This window comes from Cherax quadricarinatus, chromosome 84 (assembly GCF_038502225.1).
Source record: "Cherax quadricarinatus isolate ZL_2023a chromosome 84, ASM3850222v1, whole genome shotgun sequence".
NCBI lineage: Eukaryota > Metazoa > Arthropoda > Malacostraca > Decapoda > Parastacidae > Cherax > Cherax quadricarinatus.
In genome coordinates, this window is record NC_091375.1 from 384784 (window position 1) to 399430 (window position 14647).

The 14647-nt window shown below is 41.8% G+C and overlaps 1 protein-coding gene across 5 annotated transcripts in view; it reads left to right on the forward strand.

Moving 5' to 3' along the window:
• The window catches only part of LOC128704487 (myogenesis-regulating glycosidase), a 135946-nt gene that overhangs the window by 107289 nt on the left and 14010 nt on the right, over positions 1-14647 (forward strand). For all 5 annotated transcript variants that reach the window (XM_070102929.1, XM_070102925.1, XM_070102928.1 and 2 more), the window contains exons 9-10: positions 9379-9608; positions 9878-10035. In XM_070102929.1, the coding sequence (XP_069959030.1) occupies positions 9379-9608; positions 9878-10035 (388 nt within the window). The remainder of the gene's footprint in view (positions 1-9378; positions 9609-9877; positions 10036-14647) is intronic.

A 14647-nucleotide genomic window follows, 5' to 3' on the forward strand; every position in this document is an offset into this window, starting at 1 on the left:
GTCGCAACCCCAAATCTTGAGGTGTCTCCTGGTGTCGCAAAATTTCCAAAAAAAACAAAATTATTTTTTCTTGTGAAATGATAGAGAATCTTTTCCCGATTGTAATGACACCAAAAGAACAAAATTTGATGGAAAACTGACAATTACGCTCTCACGAAGTTAGTGACCTCGGCGATATTTACGAATCGGCGATTTTGCCCACTTTGAGCCCTATTTTCGGCTAATTACATTGTTCCATTCGACCAAACTCATAGCTATTTCTTTAGAAATCCATCTTTTCTATCGATTGAGTACAAGAAACTGCCCATTTACCTATTTCGACTACCCAATAACGTGGTCAGAAATTTGCAATTTGGCCAATTTCACGAAAATTAAAAAATATGACAATTTCAAAATAGGGTTCAGAATGAATGATGCAGACATTCCTGGCTCTAAAACAACATTTTCTTTGTTCATCAGTCACGTTTCCAGGCCCCTCTGATATTACTCATGCTTTCTATTTTGAATTTTTATTCAAACAAAAAATAAAAGATTTACTGTTATGTAGACTACTGCAATATTGTAATAATTGTATAAATACTGTCAACCCATTCATGACTGCATATTAGAATGGCTACTTGGACATTTATTGGAAAATGACATCATTTGTTTACTTTTGAACATCGGCAAAAATCAAACATTTCCCCTATTTTGAACTCCATTTCAAGGTTCTTTTCATAGTAAAACCAATCAAAATCACCTCTATTTCTATAATATGTTTTCCATTCTATCAAATGAGGCCAAGAAAATGAGAATACAACCATAAATACTATACGAAAATAGACCACAAAGTTGGTGGCATTTTAATTAAAAAAAACAGTCAGTTTTTTTCTCATTATGCACTGCGTGCTGCAGGATTTTTTTTGTGGTGCACACTGACCACACAAACCCATTCTCTCACATGTGAGCCTACCAGCTTTCTCCTGCTTGATTTGAAGTTGCTAGAATTTATGAGTATATATACATCAAAAACGGTGGCTCGTAAGACGTATATATACAACCAAAACAGTCAAAGTGTTAAAAAGGATCATCATTGGCATAGCATCTTTTGTCTTGAAAGTTCTCATTATCCATCCTATCAGTTTCCTTGCAGATGTGATATAGTGGCATTGTTGTGGTCCTTGAAGGCGAGATCTTCGAACATTACCACACCCATGTCCTTCACATTACTTTTCCGCTCTATTGTGTGATTAAAGTTTGTAGTATACTCGGTTCTAGCTGTTATTTCCTCCAGTTTTCCATAACGGAGTAGTTGGAATTTGTCTTCATTGAACGTCATATTGTTCTCCATTACCTATACCTGGAGTTTACCTGGAGAGAGTTCCGGGGGTCAACGCCCCCGCGGCCCGGTCTGTGACCAGGCCTCCTGGTGGATCAGAGCCTGATCAACCAGGCTGTTGCTGCTGGCTGCATGCAAACCAACGTACGAGCCACAGCCCAGCTGGTCAGGAACCGACTTTAGGTGCTTGTCCAGTGCCAGCTTGAAGACTGCCAGGGGTCTGTTGGTAATCCCCCTTATGTATGCTGGGAGGCAGTTGAACAGTCTCGGGGCCCCTGACACTTATTGTATGGTCTCTTAACGTGCTAGTCACACCCCTGCTTTTCATTGGGGGGATGTTGCATCGTCTGCCAAGTCTTTTGCTTTCGTAGTGAGTGATTTTCGTGTGCAAGTTCAGTACTAGTCCCTCTAGGATTTTCCAGGTGTATATAATCATGTATCTCTCCCGCCTGCATTCCAGGGAATACAGGTTTAGGAACCTCAAGCGCTCCCAGTAATTGAGGTGTTTTATCTCCGTTATGCGCACCGTGAAGGTTCTCTGTACATTTTCTAGGTCAGCAATTTCACCTGCCTTGAAAGGTGCTGTTAGTGTGCAGCAATATTCCAGCCTAGATAGAACAAGTGACATGAAGAGTGTCATCATGGGCTTGGCCTCCCTAGTTTTGAAGGTTCTCATTATCCATCCTGTCATTTTTCTAGCAGATGCGATTGATACAATGTTATGGTCCTTGAAGGTGAGATCCTCCGACATGATCACTCCCAGGTCTTTGACGTTGGTGTTTCGCTCTATTTTGTGGCCAGAATTTGTTTTGTACTCTGATGAAGATTTCATTTCCTCGTGTTTACCATATCTGAGTACAGTGGACCCCCGGTTAACGATATTTTTTCACTCCAGAAGTATGTTCAGGTGCCAGTACTGACCGAATTTGTTCCCATAAGGAATATTGTGAAGTAGATTAGTCCATTTCAGACCCCCAAACATACACGTACAAACACACTTACATAAATACACTTACATAATTGGTCGCATTCGGAGGTGATCGTTATGCGGGGGTCCACTGTAATTGAAATTTCTCATCGTTGAACTTCATATTGTTTTCTGCAGCCCACTGAAAGATTTGGTTGATGTCCACCTGGAGCCTTGCAGTGTCTGCAATGGAAGACACTGTCATGCAGATTCGGGTGTCATCTGCAAAGGAAGACACGGTGCTGTGGCTGACATCCTTGTCTATGTTGGATATGAGGATGAGGAACAAGATGGGAGCGAGTACTGTGCCTTGTGGAACAGAGCTTTTCACCGTAGCTGCCTCAGACTTTACTCTGTTGACGACTACTCTCTGTGTTCTGTTAGTGAGGAAATTATAGATCCATCGACCGACTTTTCCTGTTATTCCTTTAGCACGCATTTTGTGCGCTATTACGCCATGGGAAACTTGGTTTATATCTTCTTGGAGATTTGCCGTGTCCTCAGTGGATGACACACTCATGCAGATCCTAGTATCGTCTGCAAAGGATGATACAGTACTATGGTTTACATCTCTGTCTATGTCTGATATGAGAATGAGGAACAGGATGAAGTAACATTTTGCCACACATTGGCTTCATCAGTTCAGTACAAATGAGAATGGTGAAGATCAGAAGGAGTTTGAGGTAATCAGTCCCTCAGCCTTGAATTGTTGTAATCAGTCCATCAGTCTTGAAAAGAATACAGTATATGCTGTATTCAAAACGTTTCCACAATAAAGATACCCAAGTGTTGCATATGTGTCTAATTTATCAACTTGTCAGTTCTCTGAACATTTATCTATATTAGCTTTATCTTCAAGGGAGATTCCTTGATGCTAGTGAAGGTCTCTTGATTCAAGGAATTGGAGATCCACTCCCAGTACTAACAATACCACCAGTCCGATGACATTCTTCTTTGCAAATATACAGGGTCTAAAGCCAGCAACAAACAACAAAATACCTTTCATCCGTGGACTGCTTGCAGAGGCAAAGGCAATGTTCGCGGCTTTCACTGAGACCCACATAAAGGATCACTTGGACAACGAAATATGGATCCCAGGTTACAACCTATACAGATGTGACAGAGTGAACAGGCAAAAGGGGGGGGGGTTGGCCTGTACATTGCAGAGTCACTTGTTTGCACAGAACTGCTTAATGCCTCAAATGATGTAGTGGAAGTTTTAGCAGTAAAGGTCGAGAACCAAAACCTAGTCATTGTGGTAGTCTACAAGCCTCCGGATGCAACATCCCAGCAATTCCAGGAACAGCTGTTAAAAATTGACCACTGTCTGGAAAATCTTCCAGCTCCTGCACCCAACATCTTGCTCCTGGGGGATTTCAACTTAAGGCACCTAAAATGGAGGAATATAGCAAATAATATTGTTGCAGTAATAACACCAGGAGGCAGCTCTGATGAAAACTCACACTCACACGAGCTTTTAAATCTCTGCACAAAATTCAATTTAAACCAGCAAATAATAGAGCCTACTAGACTCTAGAATACACTAGACCTCATCTTCACTAACAATGATGATCTGATAAGAAATGTCACCATATCAAAAACAATATACTCAGATCACAACATAATTGAGGTTCAGACATGTATGCGTGGATCCCCAGACCGACATAATGAGATTAGTCACGAGGGAGCATTCACCAAATTCAACTTCAATAACAAACACAAGTAAACCAAGTAAACCAAGTCCTAACCGATATAAGCTGGGAAGATATACTAAGCAACACAAGCCCCAACTTATGCCTAGAACAGATTAACTCGGTGGCGCTCGATGTATGCACAAGGCTTATTCCTCTAAGAAAAAGGAGGAGTAGATGTAAAATAGAAAGAGACAGGCGCTCCCTTTACAGGCGACGGAAAAGAATAACAGAGCGGCTAAAAGAGGTCAATATATCTGAAATGCGTAGTGAGACACTGGTCAGAGAAATAGCAAGCATCAAACTCAAGCTAAAGGAATCTTATAGGAGTCAGGAATCGCGGGAAGAACTAAAAGCCATAAATGAAATCGAAAGAAACCCAAAGTATTTCTTCTCCTATGCCAAATCAAAGTCGAGAACAACGTCCAGTATTGGGCCCCTACTTAAACAAGATGGGTCCTACACAGATGACAGCAAGGAAATGAGTGAGCTACTCAAGTCCCAATATGACTCAGTTTTTAGCAAGCCGCTAACCAGACTGAGAGTCGAAGATCAAAATGAATTTTTTATGAGAGAGCCACAGAATTTGGTTAACACAAGCCTATCCGATGTTATCCTGACGCCAAATGACTTCGAACAGGCGATAAATGACATGCCCATGCACTCTGCCCCAGGGCCAGCCTCGTGGAACTCCGTGTTCATCAAAAACTGCAAGAAACCCCTATCACGAGCCTTTTCCATCCTATGGAGAGGGAGCATGGACACGGGGGTCGTCCCACAGTTACTAAAAGCAACAGACATAGCCCCACTCCACAAAGGGGGCAGTAAAGCAACAGCAAAGAACTACAGACCGATAGCACTAACATACCATATCATAAAAATCTTTGAAAGGGTCCTAAGAAGCAAGATCACCACCCATCTAGAAACCCATCAGTTACACAACCCAGGGCAACATGGGTTTAGAACAGGTCGCTCCTGTCTGTCTCAACTATTGGATCACTACGACAAGGTCCTAGATGCACTAGAAGACAAAAAGAATGCAGATGTAATATATACAGACTTTGCAAAAGCCTTCGACAAGTGTGACCATGGCGTAATAGCACACAAAATGCGTGCTAAAGAAATAACAGGAAAAGTCGGTCGATGGATCTATAATTTCCTCACTAACAGGACACAGAGAGTAGTCGTCAACAGAGTAAAGTCCGAGGCAGCTACGGTGAAAAGCTCTGTTCCACAAGGCACAGTACTCGCTCTCATCTTGTTCCTCATCCTCATATCCGACATAGACAAGGATGTCAGCCACAGCACCGTGTCTTCCTTTGCAGATGACACCCGAATCTGCATGACAGTGTCTTCCATTGCAGACACTGCAAGGCTCCAGGCGGACATCAACCAAATCTTTCAGTCGGCTGCAGAAAACAATATGAAGTTCAACGATGAGAAATTTCAATTACTCAGATATGGTAAACACGAGGAAATTAAATCTTTATCAGAGTACAAAACAAATTCTGGCCACAAAATAGAGCGAAACATCAACGTCAAAGACCTGGGAGTGATCATGTCGGAGGATCTCACCTTCAAGGACCATAACATTGTATCAATCGCATCTGCTAGAAAAACGACAGGATGGATAATGAGAACCTTTAAAACTAGGGAGGACAAGCCCATGATGACACTCTTCAGGTGAAATTGCTGACCTAGAAAATGTACAGAGAACCTTCACGGCGCGCATAACGGAGATAAAACACCTCAATTACTGGGAGCGCTTGAGGTTCCTAAACCTGTATTCCCTGGAATGCAGGCGGGAGAGATACATGATTATATACACCTGGAAAATCCTAGAGGGACTAGTACCGAACTTGCACATGAAAACCACTCACTACGAAAGCAAAAGACTTGGCAGACGATGCAACATCCCCCCAATGAAAAGCAGGGGTGTCACTAGCACGTTAAGAGACCATACAATAAGTGTCAGGGGCCCGAGACTGTTCAACTGCCTCCCAGCATACATAAGGGGGAGTACCAACAGACCCCTGGCAGTCTTCAAGCTGGCACTGGACAAGTGCTTAAAGTCGGTTCCTGACCAGCCAGGCTGTGGCTCGTACGTTGGTTTGTGTGCAGCCAGCAGTAACAGCCTGGTTGATCAGGCTCTGATCCACCAGGAGGCCTGGTCACAGACCGGGCCACGGGGGCGTTGACCCCCGGAACTCTCTCCAGGTAAACTCCAGGTCTTCTTCAGATTATAAATGATAATATCCCATTCCCCATGAGCTGTATGGCCCTTATGTTCATACAGCTCATTGGTTTGGTGCTTAGGGGGGTCTAGCGCTTCCCCATGAATTTAATAATAATAGTTGAGTGACTATCAGAATAGTGTTCCCAGCAGATAACTTCAACAAACAAACAGAGAGAGAGAGTAGAGGGCAACGAGTGACTAGCTCCCTTAAGGTTTACTATACAAATAGTAGGAGTCTAAGAAATAAGATAGATGAGCTAAGATTACTTGCAAGTGTAGATAATATAGATATTATTGCTATAACAGAGACCTACTTCAACATGAAAGATAGAGAAATGCCTTCTGAATGCAACATACATGGTTATAAACTATTCCACACTGATAGGGTCAACAGGAAGGGTGGTGGAGTGGTGATGTATGTCAGAGATAATTTAAATTGTTGTGTTAGACATGATATAAGATTAGTAACATCAGACACAGAATCTGTTTGGCTACAGTTTCTCGGGGGTTGTGAAAAGTTAATTTTGGGTGTGATGTATAGGCCCCCAAACCTTGATAGAGAGTGCAGTAAGCTGCTATGGGGTGAAATTCATAAGGCATCTAGATATGAAAATGTTGTGTTAATGGGAGATTTTAACTTTAGACAAATTGATTGGAACAATGTGACAGGAAATCTTGAGTCTAGTGACTTTCCTGGTATGGTTCTGGATTGCTTTTTAAAACAGTTTGTGATAGAACCAACTAGAGGAAACAACCTGCTTGACTTGGTTCTTGCCAACAAAGAATCACTAATTAATGATCTTGAGGTTAATGATGAGCTTGGGAAAAGTGATCACAAATCACTTAATTTCAGTATATCATGGAATTACCCAGATAATTGCAATCAAGTCTCTGTCCCAGACTTCTGCTTGGCCCATGTCATGGCACTGAGAAATTACCTGGGTCAGGTTGGTGGTGTTGGTTGCCAATATGATGTTTTTCAGAGCATAGTGCTAGCTACCCAGACAACTTAGATCTAACAAAAATGATCCCAAATGGATGAACAATAGATTAAAACATCTCATTGGTCAAAAGAGAGGCATATATAGGCATATCAAAAGAGGGGATGGGCAGTTAAGAAATAAATATATTCAGTTAAAGAGAGAAATGAAAAAAGGAATAAGAAAAGCAAAAAGGGATTATGAGGCTAAGGTTGCAAGGGATTCAAAGACTAACCCAAAAGGGGTTGTTTCAGGTATACAGAATTAAGATTAGGGACAAGATACGCCCACTTAAGAGTAACTCAGGTCAGATCACTGACAGTGATAAGGAAATGTGCAAAATTTTCAATACTTACTTCCTCTCAGTTTTTACTCAGGAAGATACTAACGAAATTCCAGAAATAATAAATTATGTAGAACAGGACGATAATAAACTATGCACGATTGCGGTAACTAGTGAAATGGTCCTCAGACAAATAGAGAAATTAAAACCTAACAAATCCCCAGGCCCTGATGAACTGTTTGCAAGGGTGTTAAAGGAATGTAAAGAGGAACTTAGCAAACCTTTGGCTAATCTTTTCAACATATCACTACAAACTGGCATAGTGCCAGATAAGTGGAAAATGGCAAATGTAATACCTACTTACAAGGTAGGTGACAGGTCCTTGACTTCAAACTATAGACCAATAAGACCAATAAGTGGGAAAATTTATGAAATCAGTAATTGCCGAGGCAATTCATAGCCATCTTAAAAGACATAAACTGATTAATGAATCTCAACACAGTTTTACAAAGGGGCATTCCTGTCTTACAAATTTATGAACTTTTTTCACTTAGGTATTTGAGGAGGTAGATCATGGTATTGAATATGATATTGTGTATATGGACTTCAGTAAGGCTTTCAATAGAGTTCCACATCAGAGGCTATTGAGGAAACTTAAGGCACACGGAATAGGAGAAATTTTTTCCTGGGTAGAGGCATGGTTGACAAATAGGCAGCAAAGAATTTGCATAAATGGGGAGAAATCAGAATGGGGGCACGTCACAAGCGGTGTTCCACAGGGATCAGTGTTGGGCCCCTTGTTGTTTACAATTTACATAACGACATAGATGGGGGAATAAATCGCAACATAAGCAAATTTGCTGATAACGCCAAAATAGGCTGTCCAGTGCATTCTAATAAAGACATTAGAGCACTCCAGGATGATTTGAATAGACTGATGCAATGGTCGGAGAAGTGGCAGATGCAGTTTAATATAGACAAATGCAAAGTTCTATATGTTGGAAAGGATAATAACCATGCCACATATAAACTAAATAATGTAGATCTTAATATTACTGACTGTGAAAAGGATTTAGGCGTTCTGGTTAGCATTAACCTGAAACTAAGGCAACAGTGCATAAGCGTTCGCAATAAAGCTAAGAGAATCCTTGGCTTCATATCAAGAAGCATAAATAATAGAAATCCTCAGGGTGTTCTTCAACTCTATATATCCTTGGTTAGGCCTCATTTAGATTATGCTGCACAGTTCTGGTCACCATATTACAGAATGGATATAAATGTGCTGGAACACTTACAGAGGAGGATGACAAAGTTGATCCCATGTATCAGAAATCTTCCCTTTGAGGATTGGCTGAGGGCCCTGAATCTGCACTATCTAGAAAGGCATAGAATTAGGGGGGATATGATTGAGGTGTATAAATGGAAAACAGGAATGAATAAAGGGGATGTAAATAGCATGGTAAAAATATCTAGCCTAGACTGGACTCGCAGCAGTGGTTTTAAGCTGGGAAAATTCAGATTCAGGAAGGATATAGGAAAGCATTGGTTTGGTAATAGAGTTGTGGATGATTGGAACAAACTCCCGAGCACCGTTATAAAAGCTAAGACGTTGTGTAGTTTCAAAAATAGGTTAGATAAATACATGAGTGGGTGTGGGTGGGTGCGAGTTGGACCTGACTAGCTGGTGCTACTGGGTCAGATGCCATGCTCCTTCCTTAAGTGGAGGTGACCTGACTAGGTGGCCCATGGACCTGCCCTGCATGGGCCAGTAGGCCTGCTGCAGTGTTCTTTCTTATGTTCTTATATGAATGAGACTTTCAAGTCCTAGGTTGCTTGTTCATATGTATTCAGATATACTTTTATGACTTATTTTTTGTAACCTCTTCATCTTGTTCCTTCAAAGGACTCTGAGGGCCAGACCCAGAAGACACACTGGTGGCAGGGGTCCAGTGCTGGTATCATTGACTTCAGCAACGAGGAGGCGGTAGCATGGTGGTCCCAGCGGCTGCTCGACCTGAAGGAAGAAACCGGAATCGACAGCTTCAAGTTTGATGCCGGGGAAGCTTCCTGGCTGCCCGATGTGTACACTCTCAACGTTGATGAGAGGTTCTGGCCCAACGCTTACACCCAGGAGTGAGTGAGATACTACTGTTTCTGTTGCAACTTTGTGAATAACTCATTACCACTGTAACTTGTATAGTTACCAAAACACTGGGCCCAGTCCCTGGACATATTATGTGCCTCTGTAATCTTTTGACTACCACCTGATGGATGGGTTCTGGGTTCACAATAGAGGTACTAAAGTAAATGCTGAGAGGTCTCTCACACACACGAGATACATTAAGAGAACTTGCATGCATTTTACACTGTTGAGGCTCTTATTTTCACTTGTCGTCTCCCAGGTACGTGGATACAGTATCACAGTTTGGAAACATGATAGAGACGCGAGTAGCGAGAGGCACACAGCGACACAACATCTTCGTCAGGATGCTGGACAAAGACTCCATCTGGGGGTCCTACAATGGATTGAAGTCCCTGGTTCCTACACTCCTTCACTTCGGTAAGGTTTCTCACTTGTAGCTGTGATTTCGTTTTTTTCAACTAACTGAATCTGTCCATTTTTTCTTCTTATAAATATTGTTATTATTGTTCAAAATTCCTTTTCCTGGTGGTTTACATATGCTCATTAATATTTTTAATGGTAGCTGCCTCAAGGTATCTTGTTTCATTTATAAATTTCATCATACATTCTTAAGATCATTGTCAGCACTATTTTTACTACCAGGAAGGAAGGGTGGGAGGTAGGAAGGGTGGGAAGATAGATGGGAAGTAGACAGGGTGGGGAGATGGGTGGGAAGATGGGTGGGGGGTTGGCTGGGTGGGAAGATGGAGGGGGGGCTGGCTGGGTGGGAAGATGGGTGAGAGGTAGGCAGGGTAGGATGATGAGTGTGAGGTAGGCAGGGTTGGAAGATAGGTGGGGGTAGGCAGGGTGGGAGGAATAGCAGGAGGGAGAGAGGAAGGAAGAGGGAGGGAGGGAAGAAAGAAGGGAAGGGGATCAGCTTTTTCTTCATCTTGATACAGTACTGAAGTATAACTAACTCAATAGTCACATCTTAGATAAAATACTTACTTCATAACAATGAGAGTGGAATAATATGAATATTATTCCACTCTCATTGTAGTGCGGATGATAAGAAACAGATGATTGCTGATGTTATGAATGAAAAGAAGTTGGATGTCCTGGCCCTAAGCGAAACAAAGCTGAAGGGGGTAGGGGAGTTTTGGTAGGAAGAAATAAATGGGATTAAATCTGGAGTATCTGAGAGAGTTACAGCTAAGGAAGGGGTAGCAATAATGTTGAAGGATCAGTTATGGAAGAAGAAAAGAGAATATGAATGTGTTAATTCAAGGATTATGTGGATTAAAGTAAAGGCTGGATGCGAAAAGTGGGTCATAATAAGTGTGTATGCACCTGGAGAAGAGAGGAATGTAGAGGAGAGAGAGAGATTTTGCGAGATGTTAAGTGAATGTATAGGAACCTTTGAACCAAGTGAGAAAGTAATTGTGGTAGGGGACCTGAATGCTAAAGTAGGAGAAACTTTTAGAGAGGGTGTGGTAGGTAAGTTTAAGTTTGGGGTGCCAGGTGTAAATGATAATGGGAGCCCTTCGATTGAACTTTGTATAGAAAGGGGTTTAGTTATAGGTAATACATATTTTAAGAAAAAGAGTATAAATAAGTATACAAGATATGATGTAGGGCAAAATGACAGTAGTTTGTTGGATTATGTATTGGTAGATAGAAGACTGTTGAGTAGACTTCAGGATGTACATGTTTATAGATGGGCCACAGATATATCAGATAACTTTTTAGTTGTAGCTACACTGAGAGTAAAAGGTAGATGGGATACAAGGAGAATAGAAACATCAGGGAAGAGAGTGGTGAAGGTTTATAAACTAAAAGAGGAGGCAGTTAGGGTAAGATATGAACACCTATTGGAGGATAGATGGGCTAATGAGAGCATAGGCAATGGGGTCGAAGAGGTATGGGGTAGGTTTAAAAATGTAGTGTTAGAGTGTTCAGCAGAAGTTTGTGGTTACAGGAAAGTGGGTGCGGGAGGGAAGAGGAGCGATTGGTGGAATGATGTAGAGAGTAGTAAGGGAGAAAAAGTTAGCATATGAGAAGTTTTTACAAAGTAGAAGTGATGCAAGGAGGGAAGAGTATATGGAGAAAAAGAGAGGGGTTAAGAGAATGGTGAAGCAATGTAAAAGAGAGCAAATGAGAGAGTGGGTGAGATGTTATCAACAAATTTTGTTGAAAATAAGAAAAAGTTTTGGAGTGAGATTAAAAAGTTAAGGAAGCCTAGAGAACAAATGGATTTGTCAGTTAAAAATAGGAGAGGAGAGTTATTAAAATGGAGAGTTAGAGGTATTGGGAAGATGGAGGGAATATTTTGAGGAATTGTTAAATGTTGATGAAGATAGGGAAGCTGTGATTTCGTGTATAGGGCATGGAGGAATAACATCTTGTAGGAGTGAGGAAGAGCCAGTTGTGAGTGTGGGGGAAGTTCGTGAGGCAGTAGGTAAAATGAAAGGGGGTAAGGCAGCCGGGATTGATGGGATAAAGATAGAAATGTTAAAAGCAGGTGGGGATATAGTTTTGGAGTGGTTGGTGCTATTATTTAATAAATGTATGGAAGAGGGTAAGGTACCTAGGGATTGGCAGAGAGCATGCATATTTCCTTTGTATAAAGGCAAAGGGGACAAAAGAAAGTGCAAAAATTATAGGGGGATAAGTCTGTTGAGTATACCTGGTAAAGTGTATGGTAGAGTTGTTATTGAAAGAATTAAGAGTAAGGCGGAGAATAGGGTAGCAGATGAACAAGGAGGCTTTAGGAAAGGTAGGGGGTGTGTGGACCAGGTGTTTACAGTGAAACATATAAGTGAACAGTATTTAGATAAGGCTAAAGAGGTTTTTGTGGTATTTATTGATTTTGAAAAGGCGTATGACAGGGTGGATAGGGGGGCAATGTGGCAGATGTTGCAGGTGTATGGTATAGGAGGTAGGTTACTGAAAGCAGTGAAGAGTTTTTACGAGGATAGTGAGGCTCAAGTTAGAGTATGTAGGAAAGAGGGAGATTATTTCCCAGTAAAAGTAGGCCTTAGACAAGTATGTGTGATGTCACTGTGGTTGTTTAATATATTTATAGATGGGGTTGTAAGAGAAGTAAATGCGAGGGTCTTGGCAAGAGGCGTGGAGTTAAAAGATAAAGAATCACACATAAAGTAGGAGTTGTCACAGTTGCTCTTTGCTGATGACACTGTCCTCTTGGGAGATTCTGAAGAGAAGTTGCAGAGGTTGGTGGATGAATTTGGTAGGGTATGTAAAAGAAGAAAATTAAAAGTGAATACAGGAAAGAGTAAGGTTATGAGGATAAAAAGATTAGGTGATGAAAGATTGGATATCAGATTGGAGGGAGAGAGTATGGAGGAGGTGAATGTATTCAGATATTTGGGAGTGGACATGTCAGCGGATGGATCTATGAAAGATGAGGTGAATCATAGAATTGATGAGGGGAAAAGGGTGAACGGTGCACTTAGGAGTCTGTGGAGGCAAAGAACTTTGTCCTTGGAGGCAAAGAGGGGAATGTATGAGAGTATAGTTTTACCAACGCTCTTATATGGGTGTGAAGCATGGGTGGTGAATGTTGCAGCGAGGAGAAGGCTGGAGGCAGTGGAGATGTCATGTCTGAGGGCAGTGTGTGGTGTGAATATAATGCAGAGAATTTGTAGTTTGGAAGTTAGGAGAAGGTGCGGGATTGCCAAAACTGTTGTCCAGAGGGCTGAGGAAGGGTTGTTGAGGTGGTTCGGACATGTAGAGAGAATGGAGCGAAACAGAATGACTTCAAGAGTGTATCAGTCTGTAGCAGAAGGAAGGCAGGGTAGGAGTCAGCCTAGGAAAGGTTGGAGGGACAGGGTAAAGGAGGTTTTGTGTGCGAGGGGCTTGGACTTTCAGCGGGCATGCGTGAGCGTGTTTGATAGGAGTGAATGGGGACAAATGGTTTTTAATACTTGACATGCTGTTGGAGTGTGAAGAAAGTAACATTTATGAAGGGATTCAGGGAAACCAGCAGGCCAGACTTGAGTCCTGGAGATGGGAAGTACAATGCCTGCACTCTGAAGGAGGGGTGTTAATGTTGCAGTTTAAAAACTGTAGTGTAAAACACCCTTCTGGCAAGACAGTGATGGAGTGAATGATGGTGAAAGTTTTTCTTTTTCGGGCCACCCTGCCTTGGTGGGAATCGGCCAGTGTGTTAATAATAAAAAAATATTCAAATAAATGCTAGGCAAGTCCACAGGGATCTTTACAGTGTCTTACCACACACCTATGGACATCAGTCTACAAATGCATTGATAGTAACTACTTTAAGTCAATTTGTCCTCGGTAATATCCCAGACCCTCAGCTGTGTACAACACAACCTGTGAACTCCACACTTCATGGACGATCATGACATTCCCACATAAGGGACTGCCTCAAAGTTCTCTGTTTCCCTGACGACTGGGGTACCTTCTCTGACCCTGACCTCCCGCAGCGGAGGTTTAGCCTGCGCTGACCCTGTATGGCCCGATTCTTTCCTGCCATAGCTAAGAAACAAGGGACCTTTGTTTTATATTCTCAATAAGATCGGCCTTGAAACCCATCATTAAGATTTATCTCAGATACAGCATATCCACTAGGTAACAAGGACAGTAATAGGTTTAGTGGAAAAACAGAAATGAGCAGGAAAGGTAAAGAAAAAGGAGGGTCTTTAAATATACATTATGCTAATAGCTGTAGTGCTAGGAATAAGATGGTGAGTTGAGATTAGTTGCTAGTGCAGGTAACATTGATGTATTTGCCATAACTGAGACGTGGTTTAATTCTAAAAGTCAGGACATGCCTGCAGAATGTCACATTCAGGGTTTTAAATTGTACCAAGTAGATAGAAGTATCAGGAAGGAGGGTGGGGTGGCACTGTATGTCCGAGATCACTTGAACTGTTACATAAAAATGAGTATTAAGTCTGAAGTAACACATGCAGAGTCTGGATAGAGTTTTCAGAGGGGCATGAAAAATTGATTTTAGGGGTGATATACCATCCCCCAAACTTAGATAAGGACCATGGGAGACTAC